The sequence below is a fragment of the Aedes albopictus genome, chromosome 2, assembly GCF_035046485.1.
Source record: "Aedes albopictus strain Foshan chromosome 2, AalbF5, whole genome shotgun sequence".
Lineage (NCBI taxonomy): Eukaryota > Metazoa > Arthropoda > Insecta > Diptera > Culicidae > Aedes > Aedes albopictus.
In genome coordinates, this window is record NC_085137.1 from 362,717,878 (window position 1) to 362,742,112 (window position 24,235).

The following is a 24,235-nucleotide window of genomic DNA, read 5'->3' on the forward strand; positions in this document are numbered from 1 at the left end:
AACTTAGCTATCAATCCAAGGAATACTACCATAGAATAATCTAGTAATAGCTTAAAATAAATTCTAAGATTCTACAAAAAAAAAAAACTGTTGTGTTATAACAAGGGTTTTCATCAAAAGCTTGATTTCTATAGGAAAAAAAAATACACTAGATCTGCCCGATAGCGTAGAATTGGATGAAAAATGGCAACATTGATAAAGAAGATTTGAAGTGGCATGTTACGTTTTATTAAAATACTATGTTGTCATTTTTTTTTAGTTTTCGGGAAATCCCGGGATTTTCGGAAAAACATCCCGGGATTCGGGATTTTTCAGATCCCGGGATATCCCGGGATTTTTGTCCCGGGAAATCCCGGGCAAGACCCTCTAGTACTTCATGCTATTGACTATAAACATTGTTTTGCTCAAACACAAAATTCCATAATTCTAATTTGAAAATGTTCGTTTTTTCTGATTGTGTTGAACTTCGTCCCCAAATGTTTGATGTAAGTAGATTTATAAACCATTTCCGCAAAATCCGCGCCAAAATTAGTAAAAACGCGCGAAATCCGCGCGAAACGCAAAAACCGCGAAAAACGCAAAATCCGCGCCACTTGTAACAGCCCTGGAAATGTCACAGTTGTTTGGCGCATAGCTTTCCCGATCTCCAGTTATGCGTGTTTGTTCGAGTTTTTGGTTAACGTTAAGATAGGCCAAACGAGGAGACTATGCCAACGAAGCATCCCGATACCCTATCAAATAATAAAAACTTGATAAAAACAATAGTTTCAATCCTAATAAACAATAAACCGAGCAATAAACATTATGTTATTAATATTATGTTAAGTTTGCTCACTGTGCGTTGCCCCCACTGCAAAATATATGGTTGATCTTCCATCCGTATTTTAAATGTTGCGTGTGTGCGTGCGAATTTATGAATGACAGAACTAAATACAAAAATTACCGCTACACTCCGTCGCCAACCACCGCGGACAGCTCACACACACAACGAACCAGCAGCATAACCAACGGCACTCTCGCGACGGCGGCTGCGGCTGGCTGATGAGCATAGAACTTTTTCCCCTGCGCATTTTTATGCTGGCTTGCTTGATGCCTTGGTGCGCTTCCGCGTGTGTTTGTGCTTCGATTTCGTTCGAAGCAAGAAGGGTCGCTTTTTCTCGTTCGGTCACTCATTTCGTTCGTGTTCAGTAGTTTCGGTCAGTTCGAGTCGAGGTTCGAGTCGGGTTCTAGAAGCAGAAACAGGAGACAAAATCAGTCTCCGAGTAAATTTGGTTGAGTTTGGACGCGTCCGTGCGGCTCTGCGTTTGCCCGTTCGTCAAGTTTAGTCAGTTGTTCAGGTTCAGTAGAGGAGTGTGCTGCTGCCTGTTGTGCGTGCATCATCGTTCGTTTGGCTCCTTTGCATCCTGACGAAGAACATCTCTTTTCTGTGCTTGGAACGAACTAATTTTTGTGATTTTGTTTTTTGATTAGAAATCAAGGAAAGTTGTGTAAACTGCTGCGAAACGAAATCAATCAAGAATACTGAAAAAAGTCGCGTCTGTATTTATTGTTGTAAAAGCAAAATCCAACAAAGGGAAAAGCATCAGTGAGAAGAAAAGCCTCTCAAGGTGAAATTTTGTAGAAAAGATTGAATAGTGCATCGTGTGAGGAAATAACCCATCAGCAAAAGAATATCAAGTGTTTGTGGACTTCCATTTTCCTTCGCTGCCGCCGTCGTCGTTTTTTTTCCGTTTCCATCATCCTCGGTGTGTTCTCCCCAGCGAGTTCCCGAGTTTGATCGTTCCCCTAAAATCGCGGCTGTGTGCTAGTGTGGGTGTGTGTTACAGCGGCGGCAGCAGCAGCAGCAGCTGCTTTGCAAGGTGATCACAAAGGCCATTGATGCGATTATCGGTGGGAAGCAGCAAGCTGCTAGAAGCGCTGCATTGGTGTGCGTGAGATCTAATGCCAAAGTCAGAAGCATAAACGGGGTGTAAACAACCAGAGAGCTGTCAAATAAAGTGCTTCGCTTGTGTGCTACACAAAGTGGCCCCCCATCATCAGCGGAGCCAGCCAGAGAGCAAGGCACAAGTGCGTGTGTTGTAAGAAGGAAGAACGCGAGCGATATTGTGGTGTGCCAGAGGCCACAAGGTTTTGGTGCGAATTTCTTTCGGTTTGGAGGTCGGGTTTTCCGGGTTTGTTGCGTGGATTCCGGGACAACCGGGTGTGGATTTTGGTGTAGTGTTTGGTGGTGAACACCGTTCCGGTGGAGGAATCCTGCGGCCGCTGGAGAACTGCTCGCAAAATCAGATCCGGAGTGAGACTCGCTGCTGCTTCTTTCTGGCCCTTTCGGCTGTGTCTGATTTGCAAGGTTGCTGCTTGGCTGAAGTTTTGCAACCTCCCCATCATCACCATCATCGCCGTCATCGGCCATCGGTTGTAGCTTCTGCAGGGAACGACGGAACAGTTTTGTTTTCGGCGGACGGAAAACGGAGTTTGCTACCCAGTTTCGGTAAGTTTGCTGGCTATTTTTACCCTTGCGTTCGACGGGTTCTCTTGGTTCGTTCTCCGTGATTGATCAGGAAGTGGAGTCGAAATGTAAAACTATTACGTCTTTGCATCGTCAGAGTTTTGCTTCACCGTGTTCCTGGGAACGATTGTATGTTTTTGTTTTGCTTGGCAATCTTGAATACGTAGAATACAGATAAGACGAGATTCCCTTTGTTATGTGTGCTATAAATCAACTCGTGTAATTAAGGACTGTTCAATTTATAAAACGGACAACTTTACAAGGCTATAAGAAGAAGACGCGTACTTCAAATTTAACCACCCTTGCATCGTTGTTCAGTACATCATTTTACATTATAGTAATGATTTTTGAATCGAATAAAAATAGTTTTAATTCATAGAAAATCGGCAAGGTGTTAAATGAGGAGGATTTTACGATTCCTGAAAATTGAAAATATATATAAAATTACTGTTCACATATGGTTTACCTTTTTTATATCAGATAAGTATGTGCCATGCTGCAGCAGTATGAGTAATAAACATTCTGGTGAAGTTTAAACTCAATTGGAAAACTAGTTGTTGAAATATTGAAGTCTCAAGTGAGATTCGATTTTTTGATTAAAATTTAATTGTAAAGCAAAAAGGACATGAAAATATTCAATAAACATTTTTTTTTGCATCCAGTCGAAAGTAGGAATGATGTGGTTTCAAATGCAGAAAACTGCTTCTTAATAGCATTGCTGGTTTGGTTACTGTGAGCCATTACAGGCACAGTAATCAAAACAGTTTCGTTCTTTGAAAGTTCTTCCAAATAACAATGCAGCCTAATGCAAATTTTACATAACATTGATGTTGGAAATAAAAATTTTTCATCCGATTGTTATTAAATAAGGTGTATAATAACATAGGATCAACTTTGTTGAAAATAAATAATAACATGGTTCGCTAGAGTCGAAAATTTGCATTAATGGAGCAAAAAGAATGCAATTTTTTACAATGACCATCTTTATGGAATTTTTTTTTATGAAGAATGCAATAAAAGTATTTTTTTCTTCAGCATCATTCAGAAAACAATATTCTACTGCTCTGGACAAATTTTTAGCCGAATCCGTTATGCTATTGCATCACAGGACTTAAATAAATATTTTTTTTTATAATTTCTTTGTAAACAAGGCAAATCACTTTACCAAGCTGAAGGCTGGCTTGGTGCATTATTACTAACCAACTATTGGGCTTTACCTTTAGTAGAATAGTATAAGATTCCAATACAATAAAAACTTCATGTAAATAAAGCCTGTATCCGCAATAATCGGGACACAAAAGTACGGCAGTAACTCTGTACTGAATCAATAAAAAATGGCCATAAATTAACTGAGAACTCTTTGATGTATGTTTATTATTTGTGCAAAATTTCATAAAAATCGATGCATTACTTTTAACTGTGGATGAGAAACAATCAGACGACGTTTTTAAGATTTTGTACAATAATCACAAATTTTCATTCGCATACTAGATGGTTCTTTTCCGCTACCATTTAAAGCTGTGTGAGAATAATTATGAACCTTCGTTAGCAGTTATGATACTTATAGAGACACTTTCTTGCAAAATTTCATCAACTTTTATCAATTGGATTGAAAGTTACTGGTGTTGATAGGGGATAGTGTTAGTGAAAATGTTTCATGTTTTTTATGTGCGATGTTTGCCTATTCATAACTTTTGAATTTGTCTGCCAATTTTCAATAAATTTTTACAGAAGATAGTTGATTATGTGTATATTATGCCTGCTAAATTTGATGATTATTGATATAGTACTTTCAATAGTACAATCGAAACAATAAGGGGTGCTCACTAATTGTTGTCTGAAGGGCTAAAATCACGGTCAGTTCCAATATATGTTCCGACTATAAAATTGTTGATAATGCATCGATTTTTTTGAAATTTTGCCTGTGTAAGTAAAGTAGATTGAGAGGTTTGTGTTCAAAATTTCAGTCATTTTCTTTATCAAATTCAAAAGTTACAGCGCTGACAAGCTAAACCAGGGGCTGTACAAAATTCAATTGCTCGCGTTCTACTGTTTCATTGCTACAACAATAGGTACTTCACCGATTTACATGAAATTTTGCAGGTGAAATGAACACATCTTAAGATATTACCGGGCAAAATTTGAGCAATTTTATTGTATCTATTGCAGAGTTACAGCCATATTTCTGTGTCCCGATTATTGCGGATACAGGCTTTATGCATGTTTAGTATGTGGAAAAATATGTCGAATTTTGAGAAATGGGTTTTTATTGAAGTTTTACGAAAACCGCTACAGTTACACAATAAAGAACATTTTGCTCAATGTTATATTTTTCCTACAATTGAGAATAGCTATAGAAAGTTATGCAAAAAACTGGTAATGATTTGATTGAAAAATAAAAAAGATCTCGCACAAGCAAGTTGTCCGTTTTATAAATTGAACAGTCCTTATTTCTGAAACTTCCACAGTAGTGTTCGTGAGAAGAATATGAAATTCGAAGTACTAGTCGTATTGTGAATATTTTCTTATTAGAGATATCGTTTGTTTTGCAGAATCTACGAGGAACGGGTTTCAATTTCAAATTTTGCTCAAAGGAACTCCTGGAAAAATCCTTGAAGGAATAGCAAGATAAATTCCTGAGGAAGTTCCAGAAAGAATTTTAAAACGAACACCTTAAGAAATCCATCCTGTAATTTCAGAAGAAATTTCTGAAGGAATTCTAGGAGGATCCACCTAAGAGTCAATTAAAGATTGCTTGAAGAAATCCCTGAAAGATTTCTTCAAGAAACTCCAAGCAAGCGGAATTCTTCAAAGAATTCCATGTAAAATCTCTAAGGGAATGTCTAGAGAAATTCTTGGAGGAAACTAAGATGAACTTTCTGAATGAATAATATTAAAAGACACGGACAATCAGGACAGGAAAAATTCCTATTAAACTGCTAGAGGAATGTCTTAAGAAATTTCCGAATGAATCCCTGAATAAATTCCCGAATTAATTGCTCTAGAAATACACCGAAGAATCCCTGCAAAATTTCCTGAATAAACCCCTGATGGAATTCCTGGGAAGGCTGCAAAACGGTGAGTCGATAAGGAGAGCGTCCAAAATAGCTCTGGTCCTCACAAGTACCCCGTGGAAGCATGACAAAGACCTACAGCTAAGAGTTGTGTGCTTAGCTGGTACGGGGCACTGTTGTCCTTCTGACTTCAGCTAGATTGAGGAGGTACGACCAGAGCGTCTGTTCACCAAGGAGGTGCGGCTCAAACAGCGTCTGTTCTGGCATCCAGCAGCTGAGTAAAAAACACTGCACCACGCCCAGCTAGATCCAAGGTGGTAGCCCCATCAGCGTGGTCGTCCCATTGTTGGTTGGGACCTAGGTTGGGACGTTAAACAGAACTGGCACGATGGCCCTCCGGCGAGACAAGAGTGTTGGCGTAGGCCCAATAAGCCACCCGTAAAAATCCCCATTGCGAATAACATAGGAGAAAATACGACTCGATACAGTCGGCAAAGACCCACGCGACGAAATAAGGACTACGATTGGAAACTTGGAACATGGAATTGCAAGTCACTAGGTTTCGCAGGATGTGACAGGATAATCTACGACGAACTACATCCCCGCAACTTCGACATCGTGGCGTTGCAGGAACTTTGTTGGACTGGACAGAAAGTGTGGAAAAGCGGGCATCGAGCGGCTACCTTCTACCAAAGCTGTGGCACCACCAATGAACTGGGAACAGGATTTATAGTGTTGGGCAAGATGCGACAAGGTGTGATCGGGTGGCAGCCGATCAACGCAAGGATGTACATACATGTTGACAGTTAAGGGCCGTTTCTTCAACTACAGCATCATCAACGTCCACTGCCCACACGAAGGGAGACCCGATGACGAGAAAGAAGCGTTCTACGTGCAGTTAGAGCAAACATACGATGGCTGCTCGCCGCGTGATGTGGAAATCGTTGTCGGCGACATGAACGCGCAGGTAGGAAAGGAGGAAATGTAGTGTACAGACCGGTAATTGGGTGAGACAGCCTGCACGCCGTATCAAATGATAACGGCCAGCGATGCGTAAACTTTGCAGCCTCCCGTGGTATGGTAGTCCGAAGCACCTTCTTCCCCCGCAAAAATATCCATAAAGCCACCTTGAGATCACCCGGCCATCAAACAGAAAACCAAATCGACCACGTTCTAATCGACGGTAAATTCTTCTCGGATATAACCAATGTCCGCACATACTTCAGGGCGAATATAGATTCTGATCACTACTTAGTCGCTGTATGCATGCGCTCCAAAGTTTCGACAGTTATCACCACGCGTCGAACGCCGCGGATCAACATCGAGCAGCTGCGTAACGAAGAAGTGGCTCAAGACTACGCGCAGCAGTTAGCAGTGGCCCTACCAACGGAAGAGCAGCTTGGCGCAGCTACACTTGAAGATGGCTACAGCACTAGGCTTCGGACTCCGAATCACAGAAACGACTGGTACGACGGCGAATGTGAACAGTTGAAAAACGAGAAGAATGCAGCATGAGCGAAAATGCTGCAACATCGTACGAGAGCAAATTAGGCACGTTACAGACAGGCGCGGAACAGGCAGAACTCAGTCTTCCGGATGAAAAAGCGCCAGTAGGGAGAACGAGATCGCAAAGCGATGGAAGAGCTGTATTGTGCTAAGGACACACGAAAATTCTACGAGAAGCTGAACCGCTCGGCAGAGGCTTTGTGCCACAAGCCGACATGTGTCGAGATGATCACGGGAATATTCTCACGAGCGAGCGTGAGGTGGTCGAGAGGTGGCGGCAGCATTACGATGAGCACCTCAATGGCGACGTTGCAAGTACCGAAGGTGGCGTGGTAACAGATCTAGGAGTATGTGCACAGGACAAAAGACTTCCGGCTCCTGACCTCCAAGAGATTGAGGAGGAGGTTGGCCGGTTGAAAAACAACAAAGCCGCTGGAGCAGAACAACTACCAAGCGAGCTTCTAAAATACGGTGGAGAAGTACTGGTGAGAGCAGTACGTTGTCATTACCAAGATTTGAGAGGAGGAAGTATTACCGGAGGAATTGATGGAAGGTATCGTGTGTCCCATCTACAAAAAGGACGACAAGTTGGATTGCGGGAACTTTCGCGCGATCACACTACTGAGCGCTTCCTATAATGTACCTTCTCAAATTTTATGCCGCCGTCTATCACCGATTGCAAGAGAGTTCGTGGGGCAATATCAGGCTGGATTTATGGGTGAACACGCTACAACGGACCAGATGTTCGCCATCCGCCAGGTGTAGCAGAAATGCCTCGAATACAACGTGCCCACACATCACTTGTTCATCGATTTCAAAACGGTGTATGATACAATCGATCGAGAACAGCTATGGCAGATTATGCACGAATACGGATTCCCGGATAAACTGATACGATTGATCAAGGCGACGATGGATCGAGTGATGTGCGTAGTTCGAATATCAGGGACACTCTCGAGTCCCTTCGAATCTCGCAGACGGTTACGGCAAGGTGATGGTCTTTCGTGCTTGCTGTTCCACATTGCTTTAGAGGGTGTAATTAGGAGAGCGGGGATAAACACGAGTGGGACGATTTTCACGAAGCCCGTTCAGCTGCTTGGTTTCGCTGATGATATTGATATTATTGCTCGTATATTTGAGACGATGGTGGAAACGTACATCCGACTAAAGAGTGAAGCCAGGCGAATCGAATTAGTCATTGATGTGTCGAAGACAAAGTACATGATGGCAAAGGGCTCACCGGCAAAGGAATCACCGCGCCCGCCACCCCGAATTTATATCGACGGTGATGAAATCGAGGCGGTTGAGGAATTCGTGTACTTGGGCTCACTGGTGACCGCCGACAACGACACCAGCAGAGAAATTCAGAGGCGCATTGTGGCAGGAAATCGTGCTTACTTTGGACTCCGCAGAACTCTACGATCGAATAAAGTTCGCCTTAACATGAAGTTAACTATCTACAAAACGTTGATTAGACCGGTCGTCCTCTATGGGCACGAAACATGGACCCTACGTGCAGAGGACCAACGCGCCCTTGGAGTTTTCGAACGGAAGGTGTTGCGTACCATCTACGGCGGAGTGCAGATGGAAGACGGGACTTGGAGAAGGCGAATGAACCACGAGCTGCGTCAGCTGCTGAGAGAACCAACCATCGTCCATACCGCGAAAATCGGGAGGCTACGGTGGGCGGGTCACGTCATCAGGATGTCGGATAGCAACCCGACTAAAATGGTTCTCGAGAGTCATCCGACCGGTACAAGAAGACGTGGAGCGCAGCGAGTTAGGTGGGTCGACCAAGTGGAGGACGATCTGCGGACCCGACCCTACGCAGAGTGCGGAACTGGAGACAAACAGTCATGGGCCGAGTGGAATGGAGACGGCTACTATGTACAGCAGACGCCACCCCGGCCTTAGCCTGATCTCAGCAGCAGGAATTCCTGGAAGAATTCCTGATGAATTTTGTGGAGGAATTTATGAATGAACTCCAGGAGAAAACCTGACGGAGCTTTTGAAAGAAACCATGAAGAGACTTCAAAAGAATTTGCTGGATGAACCGCTGTTGAAATTCCTTCAATAATTCCTGAATAATCCTGGAGGAATCTTTGAAGAAATTCCTGAAGTTGGAAGTGTTCCTAAACTTGATAATGTGGGTACACACTAGAAGCTCCTTGTAATTAAAACCGAAGCAGCGTCACTGGCAAATCAAAAATAAGGTGATAGCAACGGTTGGGTTGGGTTACCAAATATATAAACCCACTATTCACCGGGAAGGTAGTTTGTAATTTACGAACCGAATAAGCAACGCTTGATGGGGTTTTCCGTTATGATGGGGGTTGCCAATTTGGGTTTACTCGCGCATTGATGGGCATTGTCTTAATGTGAATCAGTTTCTGATTCCGAAATTACTTTCCCTTTTCTGCTGATCTATTCACTCATCGCCAACGTAACTAACGTTTACTTTTTCGTTGTTTCTTTTCAGAATCCTACTTCTCCAAGGACAATCGATCCCGTACAATTTCCATCAAAACTCCTGTCGCCTAAATTCTCTTTCACTTACACGTTTTAAGTATCACCTACCACCATAAAACAGCCATCTGCAGGAACTACTCGAAAATCCCGAGTATATCCATCTGCAAAACCACGAACCTTCTTTGCACCAAACCTGCAAAAAACCCGGAAACATCCATCCGCCGAAGAAGAATTTAGTGGAATCAAGGAAGCACCAGCGTTCCTTACCTACCTTACGCTTAACTAGTGCGAGTGCAGCCGGCAAGCAACAGCAGCACCAGCAGCCAGTGTGATGAGCTAACCGCTCACTGCGAGTCGACTTCAGAGCAATTTACGTCTTGACTGCGTATGCGGCGTGCATGCATGCAAGCAAGATCTGCTGACGACCTCCGACCTTCTCTCTCTCTTGTTGAATCCCCCCGCCCTAACCTTCGACGTGTGGTCCCGCGATTGCCAGTTCAGTAGTGTAATTATTTAATTGTATCAATTGTGTAACGAAAGCGGCGGTGGACGCGGTTTGTGGTAGTTCGTCGTTGCGGTGTTCCTGTGTTTTCCAAGTGACACGCAGCTTTTGCTCAACGAAGAAGAAAGAAGAAAGAGTCCACCGAAGAGTGCGCGGGAAGCTTGTGATTCGAGTATCTGTTTCAAGTGCATTTTCTGTAATCATCGTCTTCGTGAATTGTTTGTGTTTTTTTCTGTTCTGTTCTGTTCTCGTTCTGTGCGCGTGAGTGGGATTCAAATCGAAGTTTGGAATTCGGAATTCCGGTGGTCCATGTCAAGCAGCAACTGAGATATCGCTAGCGTGTTGTGTGAATGGCGGCAGTCGGCGGTCCGACCAGGCAAGCACGTGGTGTTTCCATGAGCGTCTCGATGTCGCTGGTACAAGGTGGAGCAGCTGGGGCGGCCGGACCACAGGGAGCGATCCTGGCGGCGGCCGCACCCTACTATCAACCGCCGGCCGTGCCGCAGGACGTGCAGCCCGATCGCCCGATCGGTTACGGAGCCTTCGGAGTCGTATGGTGAGTGATATGTATTCGATTTCTCTATTTTCAAAACAAGTTTACCTAAAACCCTTCGTGATAATATCTGGGCGAGCAGGAATAGAAGTTATAATATTTCTTTCACAAAAATATAGAAAACAGTTGAAATTAATCTTTACAGATAGTATAAATTATTCATTTGACGAAATTTTCAGATTACTGCAGGCGTTCCATCAGAAATCGCCTAAGGAATCAATCCAGCAATTTCTACAATAATTGCTCCAGGAAATCCTGGCAATTCATCACGATTTTCTCCACATGAATTTTCTCAGACAAACTTTAAGAAATTCAGAATAAGACTTTTTCAGAAGTTCCTATACCGATTACTTGGAAAGTTTCTAAAGCAAATCTAGTCACGGATTTCTTCAAAAACTATTTACGAAGTTCTTCTTCAGGACTCTTCCAGGAACGCCTTCCGGGATTGCTCCAAGACCTTCTTCCGAGAATTCTCAAAGAGCTTTTTACAAGGTGCTTTCGAGATCTCCTCCGGGCATTCCTATGGGAATGCTTTCTAGGATTTTCTTTTGAAATTGATTCCGAATGTTTTCCACGAACCAGGATTCTTCCATCTATCTAATAGAGTTATTCTTGATAGATTCAATCTGGGAAACCGAACAGCTACCGGAGGAGTGGAAGGAAGGGATAATCTGTCCCATCCACAAGGAAGGCGACAAGTTAATGTGTGAGAACTTTCGAGCGATCACCATTTTGAATACCGCTTACAAAGTGCTATCCCAGATCATCTTCCGTCGTCTTTCACCCAAAGTAAATGAGTTCGTGGGAAGTTACCAAGCCGGTTTCATCGACGGCCGGTCGACAACGGACCAGATCTTCACCGTCCGGCAAATCCTTCGGAAATGCTGTGAATACCAGGTCCCAACGCACCACCTGTTCATCGACTTCAAAGCGGCATACGACAGTATCGACCGCACAGAGCTATGGAAAATCATGTACGAGAACAGCTTTCCCGGGAAGCTTACCAGACTGATAAGAATAACGATGGACGGTGTGCAGAACAGCGTAAAGATTTCGAGTGAACTATCCAGTTCATTCGAATTTCGACGGGGACTACGACAAGGTGATGGACTTTCCTACCTACTATTCAACATAGCCCTGGAAGGTGTTATGCGACGAGCTGGGCTCAACAGCCGGGGTACGATCTTCACAAAATCCGGCCAATTTGTCTGTTTTGCGGTGACATGGATATTATTGCTAGATGACAATAACGTGAGCCGTGAAATACGAAGGCGCATCATCAGTGGAAGTTGTGCCTACTATGGGCTCCAGAAGAATCTGCGGTCAAAAAAGATTCACCCCCGCACCAAATGTTCCATGTACAAGACGTTAATAAGACCGGTGGTTCTCTACGGGCACGAGACATGGACGATGCTCGAGGAGGACCTGCAAGCACTCGGAGTTTTCGAGCGACGCGTGTTAAGGACGATCTTCGGCGGTGTGCAGGAAAACGGTGTGTGGCGGAGAAGGATGAACCAAGAGCTCGCTGCACTTTACGGCGAACCCAGCATCCAGAAGGTGGCCAAAGCCGGAAGGATACGGTGGGTAGGGCATGTTGCAAGAATGCCGGACAACAACCCTGCAAAGTTTGCTAACCATCCGGTTGGTACAAGAAGGCGTGGAGCGCAGAGAGCACGATGGGCGGACCAGGTGGAGCGTGATCTGGCGAGTGTTGGGCGTGACCGACGTTGGAGAGCTGCAGCTGCAAATCGAGTATTATGGCGGCAAATTGTTGATTCAGTATTATCATGAATTTGATGGTAACTAAATAAATGAAATCTCGCTTTTAGTATCATACAGGCGTATCTACAATGATCGATTTCTCTTCGTCGATTTTCTCTTCGGATTATTCCGGGAAGTACAACCAATATTCGAATGATCTCTCGGTGTGTTTCGGTGAATAGCAACTAGGACTAGCATCTAAAACAACAAAAACAATCGAAAATGATTTGCCGTCCAAGTTATTAATCAAAGAGAAAATCGATGAAGAGAAATCGATCATTGTAGATACGCCCGTATGATACTAAGCGCGAGAAATGAAATCTTGATTGATTCAGGAGTCCTTTCTGAAATTTTTGCAGTTCCCTCAGGACTTGCGGCAAATCTTTTGGAATTCTTTCGGATATTCATTCTAAAATTCTTTCAGATGTTCATAGGAAGGAAATCCTCCAAGAAAGTATTACGGAATTCCTCAGGAGTTTATTAGGCATTCTCTATGGTATTAATCAAGGAGTTCCTTCCTGCATTCCTTTTTTTTCAAGCCTTCTGGAAATCCATAAAATAAACTTCCGAGACATTTCGGCAAAATTCCTGATGGAATCTTGTAAAGATTCCCGGAAGGAATCTTGGAAATAATTCCTGGAAAACTCCAAAATACCAAAAGGAATCCCTTAGAGTCCCAGGAAGAATCTCAGAAGGAATCCTGGAAGAATTGTAGAGGGTTCTAAAGAAGTTCCAAGAAGAATATCGAATGGAGCTCCCTGAGAAATTACAGAAGGAACTCCTAGAGGAATCCTGGAATAAACTACTGAAGAAACCACAGGAAGAATGCCTGAAAAAAAAACCTAGGAAGCATTGCTGGGGTAATCCCAAAAGAAATTTCTGGAGGAATCCTACAAGGAATTGCTGGAAAAATCTCGGAGCTAATTCCTAAACACGTTTCGGAATGAATGTTTCGACGAAAAGTTTTCCCCGACTGGAGCGGGTATTGAACCCACACTCCGAGGCTTACGAGACACCTAAACGGCTGACACCGCTAATCGCTCGGCCATAAAGCCCACAATTTAAAAAAAATCCAGGAGAATTCTCTGAAGGAATCGTGAAAGAAATCCCTGGGGGAATTCGGAAAGAAATCGAGGAAGGAAGTCCAGAAAGAATCCAGAGACGATTCCCTGAAGCTTTCCCTTGTGGAATCTCTCAAAGAATTCTGGAGGGATCCCAGCAGAGATCCCCTAAAGGAAACTCGGCAGCAATCCTAAAAAGAATCCTCAAGACATCCCTGGAGAATCTCAAGAATCCTGGAAGGAATCCCAGGAGATATCTAAAAAGAATCCTGAGAGGAATCCCATCGGGATTTCTGGAGAAATCAGGAGGACTCCTGGATAAATATCTGAAAGAATCCTAGGAGAAAATCCTAAAGCAAATCCGGGAAAATTCATTGAAGAAATCGATGGAGAAATCTCTAAAGCAATCTTTGATGGAATCTCCAAGTGAATTTTGGGAGGAATAGCTAAAAGAATGCCATAAGTAATCCCAGGAGGTATCTCCAAAGGAAACTTTGGGAAAAATAATGGAGGAATCAGTTTAGAAATCCCGGGAGAAATTCTTAAAGATATCCCGGAGGAATCCTTTAAAGCATCCCTAAGAGAATCTCGAAAGGAATCACTGAAGGAATTCCGTGGAGAACCCAATGAAGAAATTTCTGAAAGAATCCCCGAGGAAATTCAAGAAGAGGGAAAAGTCCCTGAAGGAATCCCGGGAGAAAACCCAGGAAGAATTTTGAAGAAATCCCTGAAGGGTCCCTAAAATAATTATTTTTCCTGAATTTTGAAGAGAAACTTAAAGGAATACCAGATTTTTTTTTTGTTTTTATTTATGTGTATTATAACTAAACCCACAATCGAATACCGGGATAGATTCTTTAAGAAAACCTAGAAAGAAACAATGAAAGAATTGCGAGTGAAATTACTGAAGGAATCCCAGAAACTATTCAGGAGAAATCCCTTGAAAAATCTCGGGAACGGAGGAAATATCTGAAGGTATGCCAGAATGAACCCCGCAAAAATCAATGAAGGAATCTTAAATCCTTGATAGAAATCCCGGGAAGAATCCAAGAAAGAATGCCCGAATGAATCTCCAGAAAAAACTTTATAGGATTCCTGGTGGAAATCAATGCAGAATTTCTGGGCGGAATCAACCTTGGAAGGAATTGCTGAAGGGGTTCCGGAATAAATCTCGGGAGAAAACCCAGGTAGAATCCTGGAGGAATTCTAGGGGAAATAAAAGATGGAACTCCAGCAAAAATCCCGAGAGGTTTCACGGAAGCAATGCTTGGAGGAATCCCTCGAAACATTCAGGGGGACTTCAGCAGAGATCCATAAAGGAATCTTGGGAGAAATAAATGAAAGAATCCCTGAAAGACTCGGAGGAGTCCCTAAAATAATATAGAAAGGAGTTCTAAAAAAATCTATAAAAAAAAATCCCGAAAGGTTTCCTGAAGAAATCATTGAAAGAATCCCGAGAATGAAGAAATCGTTGGGAGAAAACCAAGCAAGAATTTTGAAAGAATCCCTAAAAGAATCTTGTAGGATTCCCACTAATCTCAAACAAAGTTTCTTTTTAAATGTTCTGAAGAAATCCCCGAATGAAACCTTGAAGTAATCTCGCAAGAATCCCAAGAAAAAATCCTAAAGTAATCCCGAAGTCCTCGAAGAAATTTAAAAAGGTATCCTAGTAAGAATCCCTGATAGGTCTCTGAAGCAAACACTTAAAGAATCTTTGGAGAAATCTTAAAGGAATACCGGGATAAACTCTTAAAGGAAACCCAGAAATAATCAATGAAGAAATTTTAGAATTCCTGGGAAAAACCCGGGAAAATCTTTGAAAGAATGCCCAAATGAATCTCGAGATAAATCTCTGAAGGAATCCAAGTAAAAATCAATGCAGAAATCCCTGGCGGCATCAATAAAGCAATCTTAGGAGTAATTCTTGATAGTGATGTACCGAATAGTACTATTCGGCCTTCGGCCGAATACCGAATAATTCGAATTTTATTATTCGGCGAAACGAATATTCGGCCGTATATTCGGCCGAATAATCGGTCAGATATTCGGCCGATTTTCTTATTAAAAATCTCGTGAAGTTATTATAAAGGGCATCTTTGTTTTCAAGAAAGTAGAATTTGAAAGCCAGCATCTTCAGAAAAGTTTTAACATCACAGAAAAAGTAACTTTTTTGCAAATAAAATGCTTCGAAAATCCACTTCACAATTTACTAAATTCTTGATTTAGTGTGTTGTTGCTATGTTTAGTCATTATTCGGCCTATTCGGTATATTCGGCCGAATAACACATTTAATATTCGGCTAAACGAATATTCGGCAAAATCGAAAATAAGCTGATATTCGGCCCGAATATTCGGCCGGCCGAATATTCGGTACATCACTAATTCTTGAAGGGGTTCCAGAAGAAATCCCTAAAGGATTCCCGGGTTTTCTCCCGAGATCCTAGATTAATTCCTGATGTAATCTCGGGAACAATCCGTGAATGGATCCTGGAAGCAATCCTGGAAGAAATTCCTAAAAGAATTCCAGGAGTAATCAATGAAGTAATCTCGGAAGCAATTCCTGATGGAGTGCTCAAAAATATCCCTGCATGAAGCCCAGAAGAATTTCCTGAAGGAATCCAGAGAAAAATTCCTAAAAGAATACCAGAAAGAATTCCTGGAGGAATCCTAGACAGAATACTGGAGAAATCTCTTAAGGAAACCCGGTAAAATTATTGAGGAAATCTTGGGAAGAATTCCTGAAGGAATGTCGGAAGAAATCCCTGGAGGAATGCCGGGAGAAAATCCAGGGAAAATCCCTGAAATAAAAAAGTCTGCAATGAAAGCAACATTCTCAAAATAGAATTTGCCTGTATATTGACTCTACTAATACGCATAGTAGGGACGAAAGAAGCGGAGGCGTGCAATGGTGGTTCCGCCCTTTTCAAATGTTGGTCTTGAATTGTTTTACGTTGTTTTACGCCACATGAAACGAAGATCTATGTTTATCATGTCTTTTACTACATCAAGTCCGTCATCCTCTCATTGCTGAGTCATCGCTTTCTATGCAACGCACGTTCAAGTACACCTCGCCATTATCACTGATTCGCACGGGCATCTGTTTCGCAAAATGCGCACCCCATTTCACCAAACAACAAAGAAACACCAAATGCCACTTCCTCAAACAAACATTACACATGATGATGGATGGCCAGGTCACCAGCTTCGACGCGACGCCAATTTCGAATACACACGAAGTCCCCCGGCTGCTCGTGTTACAACAGCAAGCGCAGGTCTCGTTACACACGTTGTAGCAGAACAGCTCACTTCACCCACAACGACGCGGCGAGCGAGAGCGTCGGAAAAGCGTCGTCATCAGCAATAAAAGCACCAATTTCTCACGACCTCGGGTACTTATCAACTTACCCATTACATACTAGGTACTGAGCAAAGCAGCAGCAACAGCAGGCAAACATACGAGTTGTAGGGTAAATGAAAAAAATCACAACAAACAAACAATAACACCAACGAAATCGCAACAGAGTACTACATTCCTCCGTTTCTCGTCGGCGGTCTCAGTGCCGTTCGTCAACCCATGTGCGCGATTTCTTGCTTCCTCCATTGCCCATCGCCCATCTGTCCTTCTTCCCGGTTGGTGAGAATGGATGGGGCACGAGGGGTGAAATGAATGGGTCATGTATATGTTGAAAGTTTCGATTGAAAACCGGGAGACTTATTCTAGTATAAAAATCCTGCCCAAGAATATACTTGGCTGACAAGATACAACCTTTCAGGAGCAATCGTGTACGACTCTATGTAATTCCTCAGCATTTTTCATCACACTACGGTGATTCTTTTTTTGTTCGTGTAATAAATATATGGAATCAGCTTCCAACAGACATCCAATCTATTGATTCATACTCAAGATTCCATCTTCAATGCTTGAACTGGTTTAATGGAGAAAGATTAGTGAATGGAATGAGCAAACAGATATTTTTTTTTCCTTTTGTTTTGATAGAGTTATAATGATATTTTTTTGTGGAAGTGGTCCGAACAATGAAAAACCGATTGTAGAATTTAATAAGGATTGAGCCTTGATTGATTGAGCTTGATTGATCTTCCGCAGATGCTACTCCACTATCGCCAGATAAGCTACACAGGGAACCAATGAGATAAATGCTTGGGACTAACAGACATATTTAGAGTGTACACTTGCCCTCAGCAAACTGACATACCTCTGCGTCTGCGCAAGTTTACGAAGATATCTTTCGAACAGTGTATGAAATTATCCATTTCACCCACCGTTCCCCATAAGTATGATGTCGTCATTGCCTTTTGCGAGCAAACGTCTTTCCTCAGTGGTGACCGTTTCCCAGACTGTCTCAGTCATTGCTACCGAATGCGGGCACCTTACAGATGTATGTACTGCACCGTGCCACACAAAGGATTGTGACCTATATTTGAGTGGTGTGGCCGAAGACGTCAAATTGAGCACGCTCCCAATTAGGCACGACCGTTCGTACCTACGTGTGTCTTGTGTCGGTGACGATTCCATCTGTGGTGCGAACAGAACAAAGAACATGGCCCAATCGAACCGCAAGGCAACCGCGTGTACTGTTGTTTTGATTGCGTTGCACATCTCGTCAGCACGTGGATTGATTTCTTGTGCCTGTTATCAGTGGGTATGGGAGGGAAGTTAAATGGGCATTCTGACTCGATTGTTTGTAATTAAAGCGACACGGGAGAACGTTTTAATTCTGTCCATGAGAATTTTTTTATTTTACATCTCAATAAGGGGCTGTCCATAAACCACGTGGTCATGATGGGGGGGGGGTTCGGCCAATGACCATTTTGTATGGACAAATAAAAATTTTTGTATGGACTAATGACCACGCGGGGGGGGGTGGGGGGGGGGGGTTGAAAAGTCCCAAAAAAATGACCACGTGGTTTATGGACAGCCCCAATAAGGGTAGAATCTACTCTTGGGCCCACATTGCTAGGTCAATGAAGGCACAGCTTTTTCGGGAAGAAATTCCTGAAACGGTTCTTGTAAATGACTTTTGAAAAATACATTGAAAAATAAAAAAAGCCAAAGCAACAATCTCGCTACTCAAGAATTTTGCTCTTATCATTGAGCCTTCGTACAAAAAATACGTTTGCAAGGTGTGGCCTTTTCATGATCTATTTTATGTATTCTCGTGTCTTCTATTACCTATATGCCAACGTTTTTCATAAAAAAATGTCAAGCATCCGGATGAATTTGGGCCGATGTAGAGATAGGTTAAAAATTTGCTTCATCATAAGCGCTAATTCCCGTCACATCGGATGGAAAGTAGCCAATCATTACAGATATTTCGACTTACCTTTGCCAATCAATGCTTCATTAGATGCATCAAAACAGCAGCTTGCCAAATTGTTCTCCATCACCGTTAAATTTTCACTTCTGCTTCGAAATATTGGCTTTGCAGGCTTTTGGAGGAATCGAAAACACTAGTTTAAGGAGTGTATCGTAAAGTAGTTGAAAATGTTTAAGATAGCCTCAAAAATAGTTTAATACAACTTTTAAGTAATTTTATTTTTGGAGATACTGTATAAATCCTTGAAAAAATAAATGGCTTTAAGGATTTTCAAAAATGTTCTTTTAACTGGGTTTTTAACCTAGATTACTAAACGCATATTTTTAAATTTTTGCACACCTTCTAAAAAATTGAAATTGCGAAAAAAGTTCGATAATGTTCGAAAATTGTTAATTTTTTTGGACGTTTTTTGGAGTGGACCATTTTGTAGATATAGGAGATTTTTCTATCAAAAATATGAATTTTGAAAGTCGGTGTTGAATGATATGTTATGTGTACATAACTGTTAACAAGCATCAATATTTTCCAGATTTTTTATCGTACAAATTTTATTAGCTAGAGATTTTTGAAATGTTGAAAAATCGGAACAAAATTGCATTTTGTGCAGATTTTTATTTTGTGAGGTGTATTCATTTAACCATATATTCAATAATACTAAACATTTTCCATTTTTTTTCAAGCTGTTCTAAACTTAACTATTTTGTGAAGATTTCATAGAAGAACCGAAATGAAAAGACCAACTTAGCTTCGAGATAGAGCATCCTGAACATTTTCAACTACTTTCCGATACACTCCTTATGAATCTTCCCGACGTTTCGGTCCGTATGGGACCTTTTTCAAGGGTCCAATCGGTCAAGGTTTCCTAGTCAAGATGGCTTTGCTAAACTCAAAAATGTCAGTTGGAAGTTTTGGTATAGGGGAACTTACGTATTTTCGGCAGTTTTGTTCTCTTTGTCATTAGGGGTTTTATGAAACCTGTTGGTCTCAGAGTTGGCCTCAAATCCTTCCCAACCAAGCTGAGTTATATGCCCAAATTTCAGATCATTCGGCCCACAAAAACCCCCGATGACGAAGAGAACAAACCTGCCGATAATACCCTTCGTCACCCTATATTGAGTCCGTTCGGTTTTAAACCGTCGTGATGCGGACAATCTCCTACCTATCGGGCGGTCTAGAATTCGTTTTTGGAATCTGTAAATCCTTTTCCAGATTTACAATTTTACTCGAATATTCAAGAGCATAAATCTGAAGAACCAAATGTCCGTTTGCGCTGGAAAGTTCATCGGTGACCAAACGATTAATTTTTCGGCGCAAACCGACATTCGGTCCTTAAAATTGGTGCTCTTGAAAATTCGACGTATGGTTTCGTAATATCATATATTTTTAAAGGGAGCAGACCTGGTGAAGGTTAAAGTGTACAGATAAAAAAGAGACCTATCAATTCGGCTTTCAATTCGGTTGCTCAGGGGTCAGGACTGAAAGTAATTAAGTGTTTTCTCAGAGGAGGGACAGTGTCTATCGCCTTGACTAAAAGTTGCTGGTGACGTGACTGGGAGTTGAACCTGTAACCATCCGCTTACAAAGCGAACGTGTGATCCCCACACCACATCAAAAGATGACATTAGTTTGTTATTGTATCGTTTGGCACTATCCATAAATTTCGTAAACTCATTTTAATCCATCTGCGAACCTCCCCCTCTCATCTCTCGTAGTCATTTGCTCATATTAAATTTCGAAATTTGTATGGACCGTAGATTTTTGCCCGACTCCGCCTCTCCTACTCAGAATCTACGCAGTTTGGAGATGTCTTTTGAGCACAGATAACGTACATAATCCGATGTTGCTACTTTGTGATTATCTAAGGGTGTCTACCAAGGTTGTTAACCGATAAATTATCGACAGTTAACTCAGTTGAATCAACGCGAAGATCAACGTACCTTCGATACTTTTGCGATAAATCTAGTTACCCTAGTGACGGCATCAACAACGGGTCAGATCACGAAGAAAATTTTTCAGAGACGTTATCGAGTCGATAATGTCCACAGTTAACTGCATCGCCGATGACGTTTCCGCCTGAAGACGTTATCGTTATCGACGATAAACGATAACAGACGTTAACTTTATCGGCGATAACGATAATTTATCGATTAACAACCTTGGTGTCTACTACCTGGAAAAACCTGGAGAACCGGGAATCCTCAGGGAATTTTATTCATCAGGGAAAAACCTGGAATACTCAGGGAAAATTTTGAATACTCAGGGAAATTTTACACCGATAAAAATAATATATGAATACTAAGTAGTGAACTTTACTACTTGTAGATCTACTCTGAAGTAAAGTCCGCAGAGTTTATTACATTGTTGGTATAAATGTGGTAGTTGAAATCAACCCAAAAATTCCGTAATAATAACTTTTTCCAGAAATTCTGTCAGGGTTTCTTTTAGGAGCTATTTTAGAAATACCTCCTGAAATGCCTCCTAGGATTTATAACAGAAGTTTTTTGCACATTTTTCCATGTATTTTTTCTCGGTATTTTATGGTATTTAATTTCTTTTAGAGGCTTTTTTGGTATTGCTCTCAGTTTTTGCTGTGTTTCGTAAAAAAAATCGCGTGATTTCTTCAATGATTAATTCCGAGATCTACACGAGAGTCTCATGATATATCGCAGGTGTTTCACAGAATTTGTCCTAAAGTTTCTCTCGGAGTTATTCCTCTTGAAGATTTTTTGCGATTCCTTCCAGTGTTTCTCATGAAACTTCTCACTTAGATCTTCCCGGGATTTTTTCCAGAGTTGTTACAAGAGTTATTTATGGGAGTTCTACTACACTGAAATAAATTCTGTTGTGGAAACTACCGATTCCATAGTAAAATTACTAACCGTACATTCCATAGTAAAATTACTCAACCGACAACAAAATCTGTTAAGGTAACTGAAATATGCTTGAAATTACAATGCATTGTAGTAAATTCAACTAAAAGCGTAGTCGTCTCAACAACAAAACATTGTTAATTTTTCCTGCACACGCATTTTACAACACAGTGTGGTTAAAAATACGATGCTCATTTGTTAAACTAAGATTATTTTTAGTAATGTTAACTGCACTGCTAGTTAAGTTGACAGTGTTTTAGTAAAATTACCTGGAAATTGTTGTCGGTTGAGAATCATAGGTACGGTTAGTAATTTTACTATGGAGTCGGTAGTTTCCACAACAAAATTTATTTCAGTGTATAGCTCCTGCAAGGATTTCTTAACGAGTTTTCCACAAATTTTCTGCAGGGGCTCCTGCCGGGATTTCTTTCGAAGTTTCTTCTGAAATTTTTTCAAGAAATTTCCATTAGTTTTCTTTAGAGTTTCGCTTTCGATTTGGATTCTACATGTGTTTTAGCTGGAATATTTCATAAAGGTTTTTGCGGGATGTTTTCTTAAGTTTCACCTGAGATTTCTCACGAGAAACTCCCGGTACTTCTCTCAAAAGACTTTTTTTCAGCGTTGGTCCTGGGATATTTCTCATAGTTTTTCTGATTTTATCCTGGACTTTCTCCTAAGTTTTCTTAGTGCCTTTAGGGATCAGAAGCTATTAGTCATAGAGTTCTTTCCTTGCTTCCCTTGGTTTTCTTTTTCAGGAGTTTTCCTCTGATTTTTTTTTCTTCTTGTAAGAAATTCCTGGAGAATATCGGAAGGAAACCAGGTGAAATTTTGCGAGAAACCTCTCTGACATTTATTAGAAAAACTCGAGAGGTAGTTTGAAAGAAATCCAAAGAAAAAATGGATTATCTCGGAAAAAAAATTTGGGGGTAATCCCAGCAGGAAATATTAAGGAAATTCAAGGAGTAACCCTAAAAACCTCTACGAGAAATCCTGGGAGGAACTTCCGGTGACATCTCGCTTGGATATTTTCTAGAAGAAATCCATGGCAGAACTTCTGCAAAAAACTCGCAAAAATTTTCAGAGAAACTGTTGGTAAGCTATCCCGGAAAATCACTTAGAGAAGTAAATGAAGAAACTTTGGATAAGATTCTGAACGATCTCCGGGAGGAGTCCAGTGAGAAACTTGGGAAGACCTCTGAAAATCCAAATAATCCCGGGAGGTGCCTCCACAGAGATCCCGTGAAAAACTCCTGCAGAAATTTTGGGAAAGACTCTACTAGAAATTCCAAGAACAACTCTCAGAAACCCTATATTGAAAAAATCTCTTTGGAAGTATTTATTGGAAAAGCCAAAATATGCAATCAATATCATCAGTTTTTTAATTGTTGATATGCTATCGTGATTTCCAATTTTCCATTGGATTTTCATCTTAATCTCAACAATACTATACCACCAGCACAGATAACAGACATCCAGTCCATTTTCAAAACTGTGATAGCAATTCAACGGTCAGGTGAGCTGTGGAATTATGGATTGGATTTTTCGATAAAATTGTCCAATCAATTTTCAAATCCAAAAAAATTCTAGGAAAAATGTAGATGTGTTCCATAACCGATCTTTGTTTTATTTTCGAAGGAGTTTAGCGAAAAAGGTACTTAAAAGAATTCAGTTATTTGGTGGGGTTTATAGGGTGCCAATTTGCGCATTTTAACTTTTGAAGAAGCTTTCACTAATTTTTGAGAATTGTTTTTTGAGAATTTGAGTTTTTTAAATGTATAAATTAAACTAACATTTGAGGTTATTTTTAAATTATAAATTTTCAAAACTCCTTCCTGGAAAAACCTGGAAAACTCAGGGAATTTTATTTTGTCTTATCAGTAGACACTCTGAGGTTCTAGAACTAATTGTACATGAAAGTAACATAAGAGAACACCTCTGTATCTCCATGTTTGCCATGGAAAGAAGTTTTTGTTAGTAGGAAGGGATGAACAGTTACATAATCTGGATTTACTTTGATAAGGGAGCGCCTATAAATAACGTAGAATTTTAGGGGTAAGGGGGAGTCTCTGATTTTGCTACGTACCATGTGTTAGGTATGGAAAAACATGTTACGAGGGTGTCCAAAATCGGCTATGGAATGCCACGTAATTTATGGATGCTCCTTAAGTATTATTATTATTATAGCTTTATTATAGAGACTTTCAGCCCACAGTTCCTTAAGTAGGCACTGACTGGAAATCTGTTAAGTGCTAAAGTTTGAGTATACTATATAAAGTGCTTTCCTAATTTTAAAATATAAAATAAAGACTATTTATTATGACTTCCTGCTGTGCTGTCTATACTCCGTTCCGCTGTCGTACATTCCTGCTTCACCAAATTTACCATGAAAATGATTTGCTCACCCATTACAAACCCGTTATCCACCATTTACGTTCTTTTGGCAACTTAATTTTCCCATCGCAGCTTGATAAACACTTTTGTCGTCGCTGTGTAGCTAGGTGTTTCCATACTATCCCTGTACAACATGTGGTACCTAGTGTCACACTAGAACGTTGGTACAGAGCTTCTACCGGACATACCCTCGCCATTTGGGTCCGTTCACCTTGCATCCTTTCGAATGAACTACACTTTGTATCCGAAACCCATCGCCGGCCGGT

The 24,235-nt window shown here is 41.3% G+C and overlaps 1 protein-coding gene across 3 annotated transcripts in view; it reads left to right on the forward strand.

Moving 5' to 3' along the window:
* The first annotated feature begins 1,212 nt into the window (after positions 1 to 1,212).
* The window catches only part of LOC109621282 (serine/threonine-protein kinase NLK), a 197,328-nt gene continuing 174,305 nt past the window's right edge, over positions 1,213 to 24,235 (forward strand). The window contains exons 1-2 of one of the 3 annotated variants that reach the window (XM_062852896.1): positions 1,213 to 2,488; positions 9,506 to 10,553. In XM_062852896.1, coding sequence (XP_062708880.1) covers positions 10,348 to 10,553 — 206 coding nt within the window. In that variant the 5' untranslated portion in view covers positions 1,213 to 2,488; positions 9,506 to 10,347. The remainder of the gene's footprint in view (positions 2,489 to 9,505; positions 10,554 to 24,235) is intronic. The other 2 variants (XM_062852897.1, XM_062852898.1) reach the window with 2 other exon arrangements.